The sequence below is a fragment of the Vidua chalybeata genome, chromosome 13 (assembly GCF_026979565.1).
Source record: "Vidua chalybeata isolate OUT-0048 chromosome 13, bVidCha1 merged haplotype, whole genome shotgun sequence".
NCBI lineage: Eukaryota > Metazoa > Chordata > Aves > Passeriformes > Viduidae > Vidua > Vidua chalybeata.
Window position 1 is genome coordinate 12,602,870 of NC_071542.1, and position 20,854 is coordinate 12,623,723.

Consider the following 20,854-nt stretch of genomic DNA (forward strand, 5'->3'; position numbering starts at 1 on the left):
TTATGGCAGACACTGACATCGCCAATTAAACATAAGGTTTTGGTTTCTACTTGCCATTTAAGAAAAGAAATTTTGTTCTTATTTTGCCGTCTGATTTCACAGAATATTTAGGTTTGAGAATCAGACATGTTTGAACAGGAGTGTATTAAGAACAGCTGAAGTTTAAAAAGCATTATTCATAAGTTCTGTCACTGAAAACTACACACCAACCTTGCAACTCTTCTGTCTCAGGTACTGTTTTGTCCACAGCCGTACTATCCGCTTGGGATGATGCTACAGATTCTGTTAAAAGTGACTGACTGGACACAGGGCTGAGAAGCAAAAGAAGAAAATTATGATTTTTATGATGCATTTCCACATTCTTTTCCAATAAGATATATTAGGGCACCTCTTGATGAAAAGGTATCCCAGAACATTTCACTCTGAAGTTGCTTCTGTAAGCACTTAAAACTGCTACAATCTGAACTGACACAAAAGGTAAACATTTTTTTTTAAACTCATACTGAATGCAACAAAACAGTTCCACTATAAAAAAGGAAAAATATTTTGGGTGATTTGGCATACCATCATTCCAAACAGAAGCAACAACGCAACATTCAATATGCAAGGATCTTTATAACGGAAGTCAGCAAGATAATTGTAGAGGAGATAGTTTCAATGTTCTGGTGATACGAATGAGAAAATTGCAGCATGTCAGTGTTTCCAGTAATAAAGCTGCAGCAGCTGCACACAGAACCCCTTGGATTTTCACAGTGTGAAGTGGTGCAGGCTAAGCTTCCCAACCCTTTAGCCATACTGCTAAATCACAGCATGGCTGAACACTCACCAATGAACACCCTGAGCAGTTGAGAGAGAGCAATTCAACACTAGCCATGACTCCCAGCCAAGCTGCTCATCCAGCAGCTATGGAACAAGACAGAGCTCAAGTCCCAAGCAAGAGGTAGCACTATCTCATTTGCATTTTTTTTTCTTCCTTTCCAGTGAGGAATTCACTCTTGAAGGCAAAAACCAGATTATCCAGCAGCCCATGAACCAGCACTCCATGGCACAACCAGAGCACTGGAGTCGCAATTTTAATCATCAAGAACTGCATGTAGGTCTTGAACTGCCTGTCTGGCCACCTACAAAAGGCATTGTCAATTAATTTTACCTGTCCTCAGAGTATCATAAGTCTGAGGTATTTCCAGAGACTAATATTGAATTCCTGAGGTTTTTTTATTTTGAAAACAACAACCCAAGCAAGTGACACTGATTTTTTTTCAAGTGCCAGTCCAAGAGCAACCATCCACTCCTTCTCCCACAGCCAGTAATCAGTGAGGTACTTCTGTTCTTTCATTCTATTGAAGTTGTGAGAGAACAAAGGCAAGGCACTGTGACTGGTTCACATCTGTGCATTGACCTGGATGCACTTTTTTTTACACACACCAGAAGAGTTGTTTCAGGGTAAGATATGTATTTTCTACTCCAACTATAAACCTCAGAATGGAAAGACTAAATATAGCATCAAGCATGGCACCTAGCTCTCAGTTCATATGCAGGATCCAAGCATGAGATAACACCTCCTATAAAAAGCTAGGGAGCAGAAAAGTCTGAGCAGAATCAGTCAGCAGTAACTGATGGAATCACCCTTAGCCTGTGTTCTACTACATTCATTTTTTTAAAGAAAAGTTGAAATGAGTATTACTGCAAATTTAGCTTCCATAGTATATATAACACACTAACACTTTTCACTCAAAATTTCCAAAGCACTTAAGTTGCTGTTGATTGTGTCATTCTAAACTGAAATGGAGTTGCTAAATATAAACAAATATTTAGCTTTTACAAATGGAGAATACTTAGTAAGTCTGAGTGATTTATAAGAGGACATTATGTATCCTTGAATAATCCAGACAGAAATTACTTGTTTAATAAGAGATCAGTTCAGTAGCACAACTTGTACTAAGACTTGTGTCTTTACCCTGTTCTAGTACTCTCCACTTCTTGCTAAGTAACTGGCTTGTTAACACATTATCATACATTTATTTATGAGAGCTCTAGTAAACAGCTCCCTGCCATTTTACAAAATCCTCAAATTTCTGGGATGAAAAGAATTCTCCTTTAGTAAATATACAACTGCAAGTTGAGGAAGCAGAAGAGCAGCCAGACAAATTTCTGTAGAACAGAAGCTGACAACTTCTATTTGAGGCTAAATTCTAAAGACAAATTTCCATTTGAATGCCAGATGAAGCACAGAGATCTGCTAGCATTCACCCTGAGATCCCATGCTTTAAAGTTAGCACTGAAATTTTACACCTTTTCCTAATCCTGGTTCCAGCATTTAATTATGCAGGATCAGCACACTTCATTTAATCATTTTGACAGAGATTTTTCTGTAAAGACACAGAGCAGACTGAAGCACCTTACCTTGGCTGCATAGATGGAGTCGATGTAGAATCTAAAGTGGACTGAGTTTCCTGGGCACTGCCCTCTGTGCACTGGACCGGTAAGGACTCGGTGATACTACTGACAGAGGCTGCTGCAAGACACACCCAGGGAAAATGGGTTATGCTGCTTCCTGGGATTACAAAAATTACACACTGCATTTACTCTTCGACCCCTACAACACCAGTCAGGAAAGTAATTGAATCTCTGCCTACACCATAAGGAAACTTAATTTTACAAAAAAAGTAATTATGTTTGGCCATATTTTGACCTCGTTCCAGCCTCATACCCCCAGAACTTATACTGCAGAAAATTTTGAAGCTGGAGTTTTAATGCAGTTACTATTTTTTACTAATTAAAGCATCTACAAGCAGCTTTCTCAGCATAAACTGCTGTAATCTGACATGAGAAGCTGATGTTTTGTTTAAAAAACCAAGATGGATCTGTGAGAATACCAGTGTAACATCCTAATGCCAACTCCAGATGCATTTTGAAGGTGTAGAACCCAGATGCCCAGATTTCTATAAAAGATATTGCTTCTATTTAAAAGGTCAGGTTGAAGGAAAGGCAAGAGTACAGACGGCACTGGGCCAAAAAGAACAGAAAGCATGTGAAGTTAAGGAGAAACTATTGTTGCCTTTTCCCAACCTGGAAATGAAACTTAAGATAATTTTACTAAGGAGGAGCAGATCTTTCCTTGAAGGCCTTCAGGGGCAGTTATGGAAATATGTCCACAAAAGCCCCCAAAAGCCTTCAAAAGGAAAAGGCATCACTATCAAGTGTTTACAGGTTAATCCTTCAGAATGAGGTCACAGAGATGAAATACCTGTTCTTAAAACGCCTTTCACAAACATTCCCCAAACTCAATCCTATCTCTGTCAGTAATTTCAGCAAAAATATGTTGTAGTGTTTTTTCTGCGGTTTTATAATTTTAAATCAGAAGCACTCGAATACAAAAGGTATTAGTGAGAGTCTACTTCTGAGCAGATTAGTGGTAACACAATTACATTATGAGCATTCCATCCAAGCTCATTCCATAAGTTAAGATGCTGGAATGAAATGGTTTGCACTAATGCTCCAACAATCAGTATCTGGACACAGCCAGGAAGCTGCTGCCCGCTGTGTCAGGTTGAGCTGTTGACACACACACATGTGCTGGGGTTACTTACCAGGAGGGCTAATTCTACCATTACTGTTCTGCCTTTGAAGGTGCTCTTTGTAGCACACTGAACACATGCCATTTGTGCGAGGGTTCCCGTAAAATCCACAGCCAGTGGAACAAAGCATAGGCACTTGGCTACGGTTAGTTTCTTGAGCCATTCTCCCTTCTTCTATAAACCTGAAATTGATACACACAACCCAGTATTTAGAGGCCTGAGAAAACCCTTCTTTTACAGCTGACATTTTAAAATATGGAATTTCCTAAAACTCAGCAAAAAGAACATCCAGAAAAAACGCCTTGTGGGTAACTCAGTGCCCTTTCCCAAAAAGTCTATAAAGTCTGTCCAATAACACTCACATCATATGTAGGCTTTGCATGACCCACCCTCCCAGCCCCACCAATTTATTTTCAATATATAGCCCACAAAGAAAAGTAATTTTATTAAATATTGGAAGTATTACTGCTTCTGGCAGTCAGGTAAGGGAAGAAGGGGAGGGAACACTTATGCTGAAACCTGAACACCTGACACTGTGCATGAGAACTGTAAAATAGAGACAAGCCACGGTAACACAGGATTACTTGCTGCATAATTATAATTAACAACAGTCACATGAATTCAGATGTCACTGTTTAGTCACTGCATCATTAGTGAAAGACGACACAACTGCTTACCACAAACCCCGTATTGTGATTTTTCACACACTAAGAGAAAAATCACCCTTACAGTCAGAAATACTAGCCCACATACACATAACCTTCTATTTATAAATAGTGTGAAAATATAATAAAAATGAGAAGTAAGAGATATACGACTTAAGATATATATATGATATATGGGCTGCTACATTATTCAGCATCCTTAAATTTGGTTGTTATAAAGACTATCATTTTTCCCCCCTGGCTTGTATTACTCAAGTTTAGAGATATTTGCAAGACATTACCAGAAAATTAAAACAAATGACAATTTCCACCAGTGTTCCGAGGCTCCAACTATTATCAAGTGGTCTAACTTCCAAATAATTTTTGACATGTTATTTCATGAGATAAAATTAATTTTCCATTTTTCCCCCCTCCATAAATACACAACTGTAGTTCTTTTTAAACAATTTTGAAAGAAAAACATAGCTTCACATTAAGAAACTAGATATATCAAGGTATAAATTACTTATACTTAATTCACAATCAACTTAGGTCTACTACTTCCTGATTAAAAAGTAAGCTGAAGCATAGGTAATTTTAATTCTTGCGAGTCAAGCTGAACATAAGCAATATTACTGAAAAAAATCAATCTTGTAAGTAATATCAGCATACATTTCAAACAAAAAGAAAAAATACAGAGGGAAAGGGGTTTCAAGATACTTGAACACTTCACCAATTGCCATGTTATAAAATTAGATGAAACCATAGTAAGAAGTGCCACAGTAAAAAAGATCTCCTTTTACATAAGATGTATTCAAAGTCAAACAAAAACAACGTTCCCATTATTTTGTTTCCAGAGAAATCTCCACATCTCCTCTCACACCCACATCCACTGTGTTTTGTTTTTATTTCCCCAAAACCTATGAAATTGATACCAAGAGCAAACCTCTAGGTTGCAGAGCCAACAGCAACACTTAAACAAGTCAAGTCTTCTGCTCACAGCAATAAGATACTCTATGGACGAGGAAGGATTCAAGATCTAAGACAAGAAAGATGTACAGGCAGGAAGACAACCAAAATCTGATAGTATCTTTTTCAGCTTCAACCTGCAATTAAGCTTATTTCAGCTCTTGACTACACTCCCCCACCCCAACAGAGAATCACTTGCTTTCAACATACAAAGCCCCCATTGACCTCACACGACAGCTAAATTTGATTTTTGCTGAAGTACTGCACTTGTAGCTGAAAGAGCACTTTCATTCCTGCTTTTCTCCAGACAGTCTTTCAGAATGAAACTGCAAGTAGTGCATGTGGAATTTAATTCTTATGCTGGGCCCAACATTTCAGAGAAGCCATTTCAGGGAAGTGCAAATGAATATGAGTTTGCTGTGCTTTGGTAACCAGAACCAATTTAAAGCTGAAACCTTACGCAAGTCACTTTTGGCATAGAATGTTAAAAGATTGAAAGACTAATTAAAAACACTTTCAACTGAATATTTCAAGAGCTAATAGAGATTCAATGTCACAATACAGTATTAATCCTTTTAACTTTAGGCAGCAGCATATTAAAGAGCCCTACACTAACTTCCAGACTGTACCATGATTTTCTTTCTGTTCAATATTAGCTTCAAGCAGCACACAGGAACTCGGTACCAGCCGCTGCTAATATTCCCCAACACAACACTGCTGAAGGGATCAGGTGCTAACGCAAACACGAAATAATCTCTAACATGGATGTTAAAAAAAAAAAAAAGTTCTGCTCCAATTCAATAAACAAACTGTCAAAGGTGCCCAAAGATGCCCAGACAAAGAACAAGAAAAGCTGGCCCGAGTTCCAGCTAAGCCAGTTCCCAAGTTCATTAACCAGTGGATCCTGTCACCAGTCAAAGCTCAAGCCACTGGCATGAGGCTCCAGAACACTTCAATCTCCAAGGGGAAGTGCCAGGGATTCTTCTGAAGAGTTTTAATAAGGGCCACAGGAAGCGGAAGATCTTTCATTGGTTGCTAATATTTGAGAAATACAATGAATAACAGATAGGATCAACCTGATGCAATGTTATGAAGTCAAAGGAGACCTTGCACCAAGACAACAGCTTGTTGGGTTTGAAGGGGACAATTGGGTACAAGCCACCTGACCCACGCAATTACTGCTGTGAGCTACCAAAAAAAACCCAGCAGGAAAAGAAAGGACCATCACCAGCACAAAGTTTTCTGACAGTTCAGTAAGCTTAACTAGTTCACATGCAGAAACACAACAAGTAGAAACTCCAACACAGGAGAGCCTCTGGAATCGATGTGAGGGAGGACATGTGACCAGGAGGGACAACACATGCTTTAGCAGCCTGTAAGCTCCTGGGATGGTTGAACTGATCTATTTGAACCCTAAAGCCACAGAATGCCAAGCCAATATAATAAGCACTCCCATGCTTAGCCCTCCCTTTCAGCTCACATGTACCAATATGAAACAAGGAAATGATCAAACTTTAAAAAAAATCAACCACTCCACCTTCTGCCAATTAGTTTCAACACAGATTGGTTTCTGAGCTCGCCTGCGTGCTATTTGGGCAGGAGAGGGTCTAGCTGCAGACACGTGTGAAATGCCTGTTTCAGCAGCAGAGCTGCTAAGAGAACCACTAGCCAAAAAGAGGCATTGAAAACAGAACGAAAGAAACCCAAGTACTGGCAGTTCCTGCCACTGCACTCGAGCCATGCCTCTCCTGCACACACGCACTCCCGCGGGAGGGCAGGGGCCGGACGACTCGCAGGGACTCCGGGCTCCAGGCAAACTGCCACCAGCCGAGCAGCCGGACTCTGGCCCCACCGCAGCAAACAGAGCAGCGAGAGATCACTGAGCAGATGCTTTTGGGGGAGGGAAGGACCTCCTCTCAACCCAGTTCTTGGCTCAGCTTCAGATGATTTTTGCTTCAAAACCGTAATGCCTCACGCAGGAAGACACACAGTATCACCGAGCCCAAACATCCCATAAAGCAGTGGAGGTGAGCAGTCACTGCTGAAACCACTGTCAGAGGGGCAGGCATGCTCCCACAGCTCTGGCCACTGCTGCCCCCCATCCCTGCCTGCGGCCACATCAGCTCAGCCATCTCATGGAAACAATACAAATATTTGTTCTGGTGCACTGGAGAGCTTGCTCATCTGATAGAAGATCAACTCCAGAGACATGACATCTCCATGTGACACTGCACAGGAAGTGACATGGCTAAAAATAGGACAACCCTTTATTAGGGGCAGCAAGCCCTTGCTGAGCATCAAGCTTACTGTAAAATAAATCCCAAGTGCATACACTATCCATAATTTCAAAAATGGCCTCCCCTAGCTTGGCTTCAGTATGACACTTGAAGCAGCTTCATAGCTGAAATGACAACAAGGTCTTGGGATCAACATGACTACATGTATGTCCCTCTTGGTTTGAGGTGTCACAAAACAAATGTGGAGCTTGTCAAGCTCCTGGAAATGCCTCTGGGCTCTGCCTGCTCCCCCAGAGCTGTGCCTGCACAGCATTCATAGAGTAATGCTATGATTTCTGAAGGTTATTCTGAATGAAGAATTTATTTATCTTAAAGAAAAAAACTCAAAACAACAGAGCTCCTTACAGTGTTTTAAGCATATTCCCTGCTTTGCTTTACAATATAGTTGTATAACCAGTTGTACAAGCCCTAATGAGAAGGAACAGACTAGAGGGAAGTGCAAGAGCTTTAAACAACTCCTCTCAGTACAACCCCAGAACATCTACTTCATTGAAGATTATGGAATAAACACCCTCTTTCTGTATTAGCTAAAAATTGCTAAACTTCAGCTGAAATTACCTCTGTGTTCTTAAAGATATTTATTGCCTCTAGAAGCATAGCAACACACAGCTCTGCAGGCTAAGTCTTCCTTTTCCTACAAATAAGGTGCTTACAGGCTACCTGTTCCTGTTACTCCTGCAATACACAACTTCATTCATTTAATAATGCCCTCTTGCTCCTGCTGCTACAGGTCTTGTCTTTCCTTCTTCACCATCACATCCTCAGAGTAAATTCCTCTCTGTATGAAGCAAAAAATATGCAAAGGACATGTCTATAAAATTGATAGAATTGAAGCTGTAGAAACACTAAAGCAGAGCAAATCTTCTGGACATCAAGTTCTCAGGAGAAAGAGACACATCTTCCAATACTCTGTAAAGCAAGCAACAAAATACTCGTGGACATCTCTTCCCCACACAGCAGGCACTGTGATACTGGTCTTCCTCCCCACCCCCCCTCCTTTCTTCTTTTCCTTTTAATTAAAATGTTTATATGCCACTAGTTTCAAATAACTGATACCCTAGCTTTATAGGCTTCAAATGTTAATCAGTAAGATCAGAGAGAGCGGCATTTAGCAGGATTAAACACACAAGGTTTAAGAATAATCTCTTTCACTGCTGCCCTCCCCCCCACCCCCCCAATTCTAGACAAGAAAAAAAATCTGTCACAGAAGCCAGCTTTCTCTTCATCTGTCTTCACAAAGAAAAAGGTCTCTTGAATACCAGTTACCCTCATACTTCAAGTTCTGGTAAGGAAAACAAGCAGATCCTCACATCCTGCAGTACAGTCTTGTGTTCTGCAAACACTCCTGAAATCTGTGACTGCTATGGGAAGGATCCCCCCCAAAAGCTAATGCTGAGACCACCCAAACAGCTTTGTGCCTCAGCAGTAGAGCAGACACAGTTTGAACCATTCTAATGCCAGCTTCGAAACTGCTGCTCAAAGAGAAAGCAGAACACAGTGTGAGCTACTCTTCACTGTCAAAATCAGCACACTGACAGTTTTACCTGACACTCACCTCAAATGATAAATCCAGTTTTAACAAGTGATTAAAATATTCCCTCCTCTATAATAATCACCTTTATAATGAAGCAGCTTAGCACTGACTGAAGTAGCATCAACACTAATGGTCATTTTCTCCTTGTGCTAATGAAGCATAGAAGCTGCAGAAGTGGTAATGTGTGCTGCTTAGACATACAAAGCTTCATTCCAAGCACAAATAAGACACAGAGTTGGGCACACAAAGATACACTTCACTTTGTAGCATGTACTGGCACAGATACCCAATACCACCTGTACCACCATATGAAAAGGCAGGCTGGTACAAAAGGCAATAAATAGGAAATGCATTTTTCTACAGGCTTATCAAAACACAGGGCAAATATAAAAGCCCAAGAACAAAGTTCTGTTGAATCTTGCTGCAGAGCTCCCAAAGCACTGGCTGTGACCAAGGATACCAGTTCATACTGGAATTTGCTGTTCAGGTGTCCTGCTACCAGCTCAGGGTATAAAGCACTAGAATCACAACTTAATAGCAAGCTACAGAACAGTCCTGTTTTTTTTTACTCCATTGCTGTGTCCCAAAAGGCTCCAATTTACATTCACTGAGCAGTAGCTGCTTTAAGGCATTATCATGTCCCAGCAACTTACTATGGAGCCAAGAAGAACTGGCAGATTTGAATAGGGGCCTCAGTCATTACAGCTCAGCCCAGCTTGCTGGTTGCAGTCAGACATGTCATTTCATCTTACAGCTCACCCTTGCTAAAGCACTGCAGCTGGTTCACATTTGCCAGCACAGCTACATGTGTAGTTACACTCTGACCCAGTTTCATCAGAATGCTTTGAGTTAAAAAAAGTGAATATGGTTAAGGACCAGCTATGCAAGCAGATCTGTAAGGGCAGCGACCTCTTTGTTCCTGTAGCAGCAGAACACACGGCTGCTGCATTTTTCAAAACACAGGAGTTCCAACTCCTCAGCACCAAGAGAATCCATACATTTTAAAGCTTTCCACTTATTCTACTGAGTCTCCAGTTTTCTTCCTGCTCAAGCAAACTAAAGTTTTAAATTGCAATGTGAAGTTGAATTTATATGACTTCATAACAAAAACAAAATACTCACACCAGTGACCAAAGACTTACATAAGATGTTCTTTTAACTCACTTGACAAGTCATTTAATATCTACTATGTTCCTGTCTATTCCTGTTGAACAGCTTTTTATTTTTGTTTCATTCACAGACTTAATTTAGGCTACAATCAAGTACTTATACTAGACACTCCTAGCAGAAACTTTACAAAAACGTGTAAAGAGTTAGAGAAGTCTTTTCTTCACTTCCAATTTTTATTAGTTAGCAAGCTTAAATCCTTCCATACAAGAACTAAAATATAAATAAAACTGGAAACTTAAGAAAGCTGTATCTCAGATTTAAGATGTCAAAGACTGTGAAAGAATCACACTAGTGGGAAAAAAGATACACTCATGAGAGAAAGTGACAGATGGACAGAAAAGAGACAGTTGAGGTCTTAGGAAGGGACAGAACATTAGCAACTTTTATAACTAATCTGAGCCAGAATATCATAAACTCAGGAACACCTGGTACAGACAAAGCCTCCACTGTTAAAGCGTGCATGCTGCTAAGTACAGCTGACTGCTCTTGTACTCAAGGTTACATGAGGAACAAGAGAACATTTCACTACAACCTCTCCACTCTTGCTAAGCAAGAACAAAGATGCACAGATTCTATACTGGTATCAAGGAGATCACTGATAATAAGGACTCAGCTTTCCATGCTTGTCTACATACACTATTAATAGATGTTACTTTGAAACTGTAATTACTACTTGTGACCACGCTTAACCTTTGCAAAGCATGGATTACCAGACCCAAAGATTAACTTCTGTAAAAGTGGTACCTCAGACTTTCATTCACCTCATACAACAGCATCTAATTGCTTGCAGTAACCACTTAAAGTCTACAAACAAAAACAAGTACAAGCAAAATTTTCATACTTAATTTCCAAGCTTTCTAGTATAGTCAACACACCAAATAAAGGGCCAATTCCATGAATGTCATTACTGAAAATTAATTCTAAAAAAAAAATCCAACAATTAACAAGCAATGTAAGAGGTATATTTTATTACCTAGTAGGAAGAATCATATTTTATCTATTTTGGATTTCAAAGAGACAGACAAAAGGATTTGCATTGGAATAGCAGAAAGCTGCCACACAGAGCTACTGGTGTGATGGTGGTTTCTTTGCAGTAATGACCACTACTTTATGGAGCATCTGCTAAGATGCCTAAAAAATTAAGTGCAGCACTCTGTATAAAGCCTTCAACACTCCTATTTATCACGCATTTCAATTTGAGTCTAAAGCAGCAAAATACAAGTCAGGATGCCAAGGATTATCACTGCTTGTACATTTAAGCCTGTACATTAGAACAACTAGGAAGTCCCAGACTAACACTGCAGCACCACTAGAATTAGACCCTTGCATATGACAGCAAACTTCCTGAGATTCAAAGAAAAAACTTTTTTTCATCTTAAAAAATTTAAAAGCTTCTTATTCCCCAGTAGCACAATACATTTGTAGGCACCCCCAGTTCAATCCAGCAAACTCCAGTCCAGAGCAACACAGAAATGCTTTCAGAAAGAGGCACCACCAACATGTTCTTAGTTTGTGTCTCTCCAGTGATGACTATCAGAAAATCTAAGCTGACAAAGCTGCCTTTTTGGAGAGGTCAACCTGAACGCAAGTGAAAACAAAACAAAACCTAGACATATAACAAAACTCACTTCTCCGGTTCAAGAGAAAAAACAGCAAATAACCCTTGGAGCTAGACATGCTTGTTTACAGTGAGCCATGACAGGGACCTTCAATAAAGATAACTAGTTAAACATTAAAAGCACTGAGAGCAAATGCAGTTTACTATGTACTGAACAACTATAGTTAAGACAATTTCTATGTGAGTTACAAAGAAAAGTGAACACCAGACAAGAGTCATCATGTGTTTCAAGAAGCTAGTTTTTGTTCTGGCATCCCTGGGGAGGCATGGTGAGAGAAGTTCAAGAGGCATATCTGAGGAACACAGAGAGGACACTGGCCAGCCACCCCACTGGTCCTGCTGTCCTACCCAAAGCACTCTATGTTCATGCACAAGCCAGAGAAGAGTGTCCTTCCCCCCAGACATGAAGTTATACTTACTCAGTTTAGCCTCCCCAGCTCACCCAAGGTTTAAGGCTGAGCAGGCCCATTTTTGCAAGATAGCTGTCTCTGAGATTATGACTGATGCTGAAAACTTACATGAAGTTACACTTGTGACAGAACATGCAGCTACTTTTAAAAGTAGCTGCTTTTAAAAGCACTTTTAGAGTGCTTGCTCTGGCATTTCTGCTTAAGTGGAATAAAAATTCAGAAGTTACACCCATTAGAAAAATCAAACCATGTCAGTAATTGCTCATCAGCAGTTGGCTATGTCAGCTCACAGTTTCCATCATGTGTGGCTGAACTGGTGCCAAGCTGTACAAGTCACAGACACTGCTTGAGGAGCCCTTTTCTTTCCTCTGGAGTTTGTGCCATCTCATACCTGTATTCTGGCATTCAGGTGCTGCAGGAATACTTGAGTTGCCCTTCACAGTCCCATAAATTTAAGGTTTACTTGAAATCTGTCAGATAACAGAAATGCCTTCTTTCAAAATGCTCTAAGAAAGGTAAGAAAGCTACTCTGAAACAGACCAGGCAGGGTTGGATTCTGCTTTCTCTGGTATCACATACTGAAGCTGGCCATTTCAGAAATCAGAGGTTGTATAGAATTAGAATCAGGAGATTCTAGAATTCTCTATTCTCTAAATTCCTTTAGAATACCAGGCCAACAGGGATGCACGAGAGCAACTCCATAAACTATCTTTGGTGCTGTATTTTAAAACAGGTTTGACTTAACACACTGATGAGAAATAATCTGCAAGAAGGATTCAAACACTTAGAAGATTACCCTCATAATTACTGAAAGAATAGATATAGATTCAGTAATCGCTTCTTTTGAGCTTCAGTGAATAAGTAATCTTCTCTCAATACAGCATAAGTTTCACTTATTTTAAGCACATCAAACCCAGAAGAGATAAAAGCCATTTTAACACAAGTTCCCAAAATAGACAGCTTCTTGTTAACAAAGCACCTGTTGCTGAGAACTGACAGTAAGCACAAAACACATTATAATTTGTTTTCATAAACAGCACTGTGTAGAATTTTAATTAGCTGATAATGCCACAGTTCTAAATGGGCCTAATGCTAAAGGAGCTCCTGCTCTAATATCGGGGTTTCTATGTGTTAATAAATAAAACTACCATCATTTCTGGCTAGGGCATCTTGAATTCAGCTTAACTTCCAAGAACACTGTGATTATCATGCATGATGTGTAGTTCTATTTAGAATTATGCACTATATCTAATTTAAGTGTGTAAAATTATACAATACCCTTACTGTGGTTTGATGGGGAACTCAACCTAAAGCTAAAGCCTGACCAAAGAAAGAGGGTATGTAAGGACAAGTTTTCAGCAGAAGAGGTCTAAGTACAGCATTCCCTGTGGCAAAGCTGCATTTCTCATCTCTTGCAATACACTTAAATTTAGTCAAGGGACTCAAAGGTATTACTTTGTTTTAACCTCAGTGCATTCGGGGGGGGGGGGGGGGAAAGAGTGTGTGTGCTGCTTTTTTAATCCCTTAATTATTTCAATCACTGGGGAAGCCAGCTTACAGGATCCCAAACAAATTACATGTACTACGTAGATGTCTACATACTAAAACTTATCACTCTGCACAAAGCATAGGAAAATACTTCACAGGTGATCAGCAGCTGCCATGTTGGACAACTGGTATTTATCCATCACTTTAATACACTGTCAAGTTTCACTGAAGATAAGAACAGACCAACTGGTCACACTCTGAAGTTTTGCATCTTTCCTTAGTTTCCTCTCAGCTGTCACTGAAACAATGGGACATGTAAACATCCAACTGCAGCCTATACACACACATTCAATACCAATTCATATGCAACTAATGCAATGGTTTCATGATACAGCTAACTGGGGGCTTTAGATACCTGTCACAGCATTGCTAGAACAGGAACTGATCTACCCTGAAGACTTCGTTCTTCAAAAGCTTGGATTAGCTCTTTTATCTGGTTTATGGTGCAGCTCTGTGCCAGAGGAGTCAAAGTTAACAGTGCACTGCAGGAGGAAGGTGAACCTACCAAGTCAGTAGCAGAACTAAAATTTAAGGCACAGCCTCACTTATAGCTTAAGCAAAGGAAACAGGCCCACATCACCAGGAGGTCACAGCATGAATTAGTGAGAGTTGCCTTGTGTCAGCTTTAACTATCCAAGTGTCAAGTTAACAGATAAGGGGCTAGAGAATTATCAGAAATTGGTAATGAGACACTCTCCATTCTGAAAGTTTCCAGAAGTACACCACTTGCTCAGATGGAGAGGTCACTGCTTAAGAAAAGCTTAAAAAAATACTGGAAGCAACTTGATTGAGGACAACTGGCATTTCTTCCCCCACTGCCATCATGGAACAGAAAATAGTTTTTTACACTTCTTCCCTAAGCCCATACAGAACAGACTGTACATATTTCAGTTTCTCAACTAAGAAGAAAGCCAGAGCTGACAGCTCTCGAGTAAGAGTCTGCATTGCAAACACTGTGCTTTAATCACTAGGGCATCCTTTTTACCTACAAAATACTCCAGTTACAACTCTGTGAACTGCCCTCCTGATAACCAAGTCTGCTATTCATTCTATTTCCAGACAAGATTCCACTATGTGAGCACACATTTCTAGTACAATGTCTCCCCCACTCACTGTCCAGAACACTTAGATCAGCAAGTTAAGAACACAATCACCTAAAAATAGCATGGCTGGATGCCACTGTCTCCCCACTTATTACTGTGCTACCTTTGTACAGAGTTTTCTTCTACAATTCTACATGGAAAAATAAAGCCATAAATGGTTTTACAGGAGGGACTTGTAATCAAAAAGGCCAAGCTGTTAAGTAGTGCCCTGGGATTTCCCCTTTTCCCTCAAGCCACATAAACAAATTTACATTTTTAGAAGATTTTGAACAATAACTCCTTAAGTAGATCCAATTTCTCTTTTTATCCTCTTGCCATAGTGATTGTATTCTGCCAGAGAACAGATTGACACATGGCAAAGTAACAGCACTTTCTAGAGAAAGAAAAGTTCACAATATAAAGGAAAAGTACACAAACGTAGAAAAATGCAGGCCAGATCACCAACTATTTTGCTTGGCATATTAAAGCCAGTGTCACACTTCAGAATGGATAAAAATGGGGAGAGAAAAAAATCTGCTCACAGGATATTGAGCTTCAACTGTCAACAACATGTGGCTTTCTATCATGATGCTCATTCCTTTCCATTCACAAACTATAGCCAAGAGGGCTATTATCAGGAATCAGTGGAAAAAAAAAGAACAAAGTATTTTCCTTTTTATTATGGTACTGGGTCAGAAACAGGAGGGTTATCAGCAAGAACAAGGCCCTTTAGCTTGGCCTAAGGATGCAGCCACAGGCACAGCAGCTTCAGCTATGCTGGTTCCACAAGAACAGCAGCCTCGCTACGGCTTGGAGAAAAGCCCGGTGCCCTTACACTGTCTCCCAGAAATCTCTTCTGTCTCACTCCTTTTGTGAGGGCAAAAATCCCCACACAACTGTTGAAGAATATTTATATCCCTTACATTAAAAAAAAAACCTATTAATTTTAACCCATAAGCCTGCATTTCAAAAATCAATTGTCCCATTATAAAACTTGATGCTGCTCAAGGAAACTCAGCAACACTGCAATGCACATTTTACACTGCATATGCCACCCTATTTAAGTTCACCAGGCTGAGCTTTCAGGCCGTACAAAAAAGTTTTAAAAAATTCTTCATTTCAGGCCTTGACAATCTGAGAAATTAAGGTATCAGAGCTGCAGCAAGGACACAGGTATTATTCAGAGAAGACTAATGTTCCAAGCATTCTGATTGTGTAGTGTGGGATCTGAGGATGAAGACAGAAGGATAAGTAGGTAGCAACTAATCAGGGATTTATTTATATACAGAATGACTAGGTATAAACTTAAGACCATGGGTCACAGTCACATTATGACTTTGCAGAATAACAAGCTAATTCCTGCAGAAAGAGAGACCAGAGGCAAGAGCCAAAAGCTTCACAGACACCAAGTAAGAGAAAAGCAACTGCAGGAAGGCAACAAAATCAACCAAGTGACCAGAGTGTGAAATGAGATTTTTTTGTTGTTATACTGAAGAAAAAAATTAAAGCAATTACTCCACTGCTATGCACAGAAGTTTTAAGATCACTTTTAAATGCACTCAAAGCACCAAGTTTCACTGGATTTATTAAGAAGGCGATAAAGTCATGCCCAGATACCAGACCATTCTACAAATCAAACACTCCTTTATCTCAGCACTGGTCTTAGCCCCTGCATGGTTTGTCACACACAACTGATAATTTGTTTGTTATGTAACTAATAGTAATACACTTACCTTGACCTATTGTTACTAATGCTGCCTTCCTCCTCTCCAAGGATACTTAAACAAACCCTATGGAAATATGTTGTTACTCAAAACAGTTCTACTGAGCCATTCTGAAGTTTTTTCCCTAAAAAGCATTTCAGCAACGTCCTTCCATGTTGCCACAATTTTCTTCTCTTTCTTTGCACCTTAGTAATCAAATATTTTGGTATAAAATAAATACTTTTCTTGTCACCTTTCACCTGGAGAACAACAGTTGTTTGATAACTAATTCTAATTAATACCTACAAAATCGTTTAAAGACTTGACACCAATATCCAACAGCATGCCATACTAGCATGATATTTGGATAGCATAATCCCAACATGAGAAGTCTGGTGAAATTCATTTAGAAAACTCTCTGGTATCAGCAACTAAAGCTACCTGATAAGCACTTTACCTGAATCTGAATGAGGTGGGCAAGGAGAGCAATCTCCAAACCTTTCAGTTTAACACTCACAACCACTTCTTTTGCCCCTACCTTGATAAGGGTGCAGATCCCAATGCAAGGTCATCCTGTTGCACAGAAAACATTCCGGTGCATGGCAACATTGCATTGCATCAAGGACTTGATTGTACCTGATTTTACACAAACATGCTGAATTCATACAAAATTCATACAAGGGGTAGTAGAGAAACAATTTTATCCTTCTTTGTAGTTTTGTATCCTCCCTGTCACCCCATCCTTGAAACCAGCATGATCAACAACTCACTGAATGTTTTCTCCTGGCAATCTAAATTAGAGATAGCGTTCTGTATAAAATGCATTAATATGTCCAATTTAGGTACAGAATACTACATTTCTGCCTGAAGAATCAGTGGTTCTCTCACTGCAAACATATTTTAAACCTTAAGTGGAAAATACCTGCCTTTCTCATGCAATATTCTGCTTTCATCAACACAATTATATTCCACAGCACACACATGAAAATCATCCAGTCTCCTGCATTGCTCAAACTAATCGTGAAAACTTCAGGCCTTGCTTAAAAAAACCACACAACGCAAAATGTTTCAACGAGCCCAAAACACCTCACTTCCATCTCAGAAATACCTCTCTCAAGCTCTCATTCCAATTTGATTATGAAGTTTGTATTTGTCTCCCTAATCCTTCACATAAATAAAGATGCATTAGCATCATGAATTCCAGGACACACTGGTACAATGCTGTCTTAAACCCTGGGCTAGCTATACTGCTGGGGTGGCTGCCAGGGCCTGCCAAGCCAGCCACACTGTTTATAGTTTAGTTCTCCAGATACAGGATTATTACATTTCAGACTGACAAATACCATATCCTGAAGGTTAGAGTCTTGTGACACAAATACATCCTGGCAGGGCAGAACAGCTGAGCAGGGATGGTCTTCAGCACAGAGACAGTCTGAGCTCCTGCAAGACGGCTGAGGCATTAAGTTAAAGGAAGAACTGTGGTTTTAATAAAACTGCTGCTTAAAAAGGAGCTATTTTTAGGAAATACTCAAATGAGTGTATTCATTTGTCTAAGTAATACCCAAAATACTGTCTGAAGTTGATCTAAATGGAGCAGAAGATGGATCGAGTTAGGATTTAACTCAGTTTATCTCTTAATGCACAATTTAATAGCCAAAAAAGTTACTTCTCAAATGAAAAAAAACCTCAGTTTCTTTCAAAAACTGGAGATTGAGCAAAGATTCCCAACATGATTGAGGAGAAACAGTTTTTGCACTGTCAAAGCTTTGTTTTAGTTAATCTCGGTTTAGCTCAACAGCCCTATAAACACACTTGGAAGAAGGGATCTGTTAAAAATATATCACCCCACCCCTTCAATTAAGGGCTGAGAAGCTTATGACACATCTGAGAGATCCAACAAGAACAGGGAAGAAAGACTTAATGTTCCTGATACTTCTAAAGGTAAAAAAAAAAAAAAAAAAAAACAACAAAGCAGGTTTAAAAATCCCAAACATGTTTCATGCCTCTATTAAATGGATTTTAAACTAAGAACAGATCCAAACTATTTTTATTCTTTTGTAGGTCATGTGCAATTAAATGCTTATTTTTACAAAACCTTATTACAGTGTAAACATCACTGGGCAGATGATCTGCCCCACCCAGAGTGAGCTCCACACCACAGGAGGACACAACTATCTCCTGAGGAGCCCTTGTATCTGCAGGAGAGGGCTGGTCCTGGGCACCAATCTGCCCTGCAACAGCAGCTCTGTGCTGATCCTGCCTCCTCAGCTCACCCCTTTCCTAGAAACTGCAAGAAAACCTGTTAGAGGCCAAACCTCCCAGCTAAAAGCAAGGGCAGGTGTCCCTTTTTGGGGGTGGCTGACAGGCTCTAGGATGACATTATTCCTCTCCCCCCTCCCTTCTGCCTTGGGCACAGGGCAATTAGCAGAAATGATCCCTAAACCACTTGGGAAACAGGGGGAGGAAGAGAAGGGGAAAAGAGCCAGTTGGGCTGGCTCCAGCCAGGAGTTGAGAACAATTTGAGCCAGCCTAGTTGACTGTGGCTGCAGTGCTCACAGAACCCCTCTGCTGGGAGCGTGCAGGAGGCCCCACGTGTGGCAGAGAGGGCCCGACAAGCAGAGGGGATCCAAAGCCCACATTCCTGGTTTTGGGGTAGGCAGCAGCCTTCCAGAAGGCTTGGGGATATTATACAGAGATCAGCCCATGGCAGGCACACAGCCTGCTCCAAGTAGCACTGAACAGGACCAGAGTGCAGGGTCACCGTCCAGCTCATGCTGGGCCACCCACCTCACACTGGGCAGTGCCACCAGCAGCTGGTGGACTGTAGGGCACAGATGTCCTTTGTCACAAAGAGGGGAGATAAAATTTTGTCCTGCATTTTGTACACAGGGTTACAGTGGGTTTTAAGAATCTCTTATTCACATCAGAGATGTATATTCCATCCTGGCACAAGAAGCAGACACATAAATCCCACAGCACACAACACATTCACAGTGTTTAAGATCTGCAGATGGAGCATGTGCAGGAGAAGGTTTTTATGAACAAGAAATGCTGGAACAACCAATCATTGTGCAGGGACAACACAGGTCCTGCCAGCAACGGCTTTGAATGCAGGCAAGAAACATTTGCTGTAGCCTGAATACAGAAGTTGTACAGCTGTGCCAGCAAAGTGGTATGTTTATCCTTTAGGGCAGATTTGCTTTCTACAAACAGCCTGCATTAGAACTGTATACATGTGGCGAGAGAGTTGAGCATTTCACTCCTGTGTTGAATAAATCAGCAAAACTGGTCCCAGATAATACATCTTCCCTAAGTTGGGGGCCAGAGGGGACTCAAGAAACATGGCTGCTCAGTGATCAAGCAACAGGAACCAAGTTGACTCATGTATCAGCTTTTATCTGGTTCTAAATGAAACCAGTTTTTGGCTAAATGCAATATTGAATAGCACACAAATACTTCAGATGGCTTTCTTTAGTTTCAGCAATTCCAATATACTTACTCATCAGTTTAGAGAAATTCCAGCTAACTCTTCTTGCCCTCTCACCTCATACACCTGATCTAGCCACTTGGTCTTAGGCCTAGCATCACATGGAAGTTAAGAAATTAATATCCAGGTATTAAACACTTATGTATCCTGGTCTTAAACCCAGTACAAAAAACCTATCCTAGCTCTCTGCTAAAAGATATAGTCACTGCCCATTCTAAAATAGTATTTTCAGGATTTAAATACAATACAGGGCATTTAAAAATGGCATAAACAGATAAAGGCAGCAAGAGCAAATTAGTAATTCAGACCTATAAGCCACGAGCCCATGGCAAGACACCAGTGTGTCAAGACACTGATATATATACATAAAAGCAATCTATTCCCAGCATTTTAGGAGAAAACACAATGGCTCAATGTAAAACTGAAAGAACGAGCTACACTTTGAAAATAACACTTGTTTACATTCAGTAAAGGTCCAAGCAATTGCTTTCCACGGTCATTTGAAAGACTGTTGCTCAATTTTTCACATCCATTCTTCTATCACCATGACTAATCATACAAAATCCATCAAACTTCTTAGACTCAACAAGTACTGGGAACATGAGTCTTTCTTTCCAATTCCCAGGAGCAGCTGTGTATCAACCCAAGTGATTTTATAAAAACAGGAAGTATTTAGGGAAGTAAGAAAATAGATTTCCCAATCTGAAAGCTTTGTTCTGTATGCAGCCTCATCTAATATAGAAAGGGTGACAATTAAAAGAAAGTCTTCATTCTCATTAGAACCCCCCTGTTTCCTGCCTCACCACTTCCTGCT

At 40.2% G+C, this 20,854-nt stretch overlaps 1 protein-coding gene across 9 annotated transcripts in view; it reads right to left on the reverse strand.

The window, feature by feature from the left end:
• The window catches only part of ZFAND6 (zinc finger AN1-type containing 6), a 36,339-nt gene that overhangs the window by 7,554 nt on the left and 7,931 nt on the right, over positions 1–20,854 (reverse strand). For all 9 annotated transcript variants that reach the window (XM_053954536.1, XM_053954529.1, XM_053954533.1 and 6 more), the window contains 3 exons: positions 3,591–3,760; positions 2,404–2,515; positions 211–311 (listed from right to left, as the gene is read on the reverse strand). In XM_053954536.1, coding sequence (XP_053810511.1) covers positions 211–311; positions 2,404–2,515; positions 3,591–3,741 — 364 coding nt within the window. In that variant the 5' untranslated portion in view covers positions 3,742–3,760. The remainder of the gene's footprint in view (positions 1–210; positions 312–2,403; positions 2,516–3,590; positions 3,761–20,854) is intronic.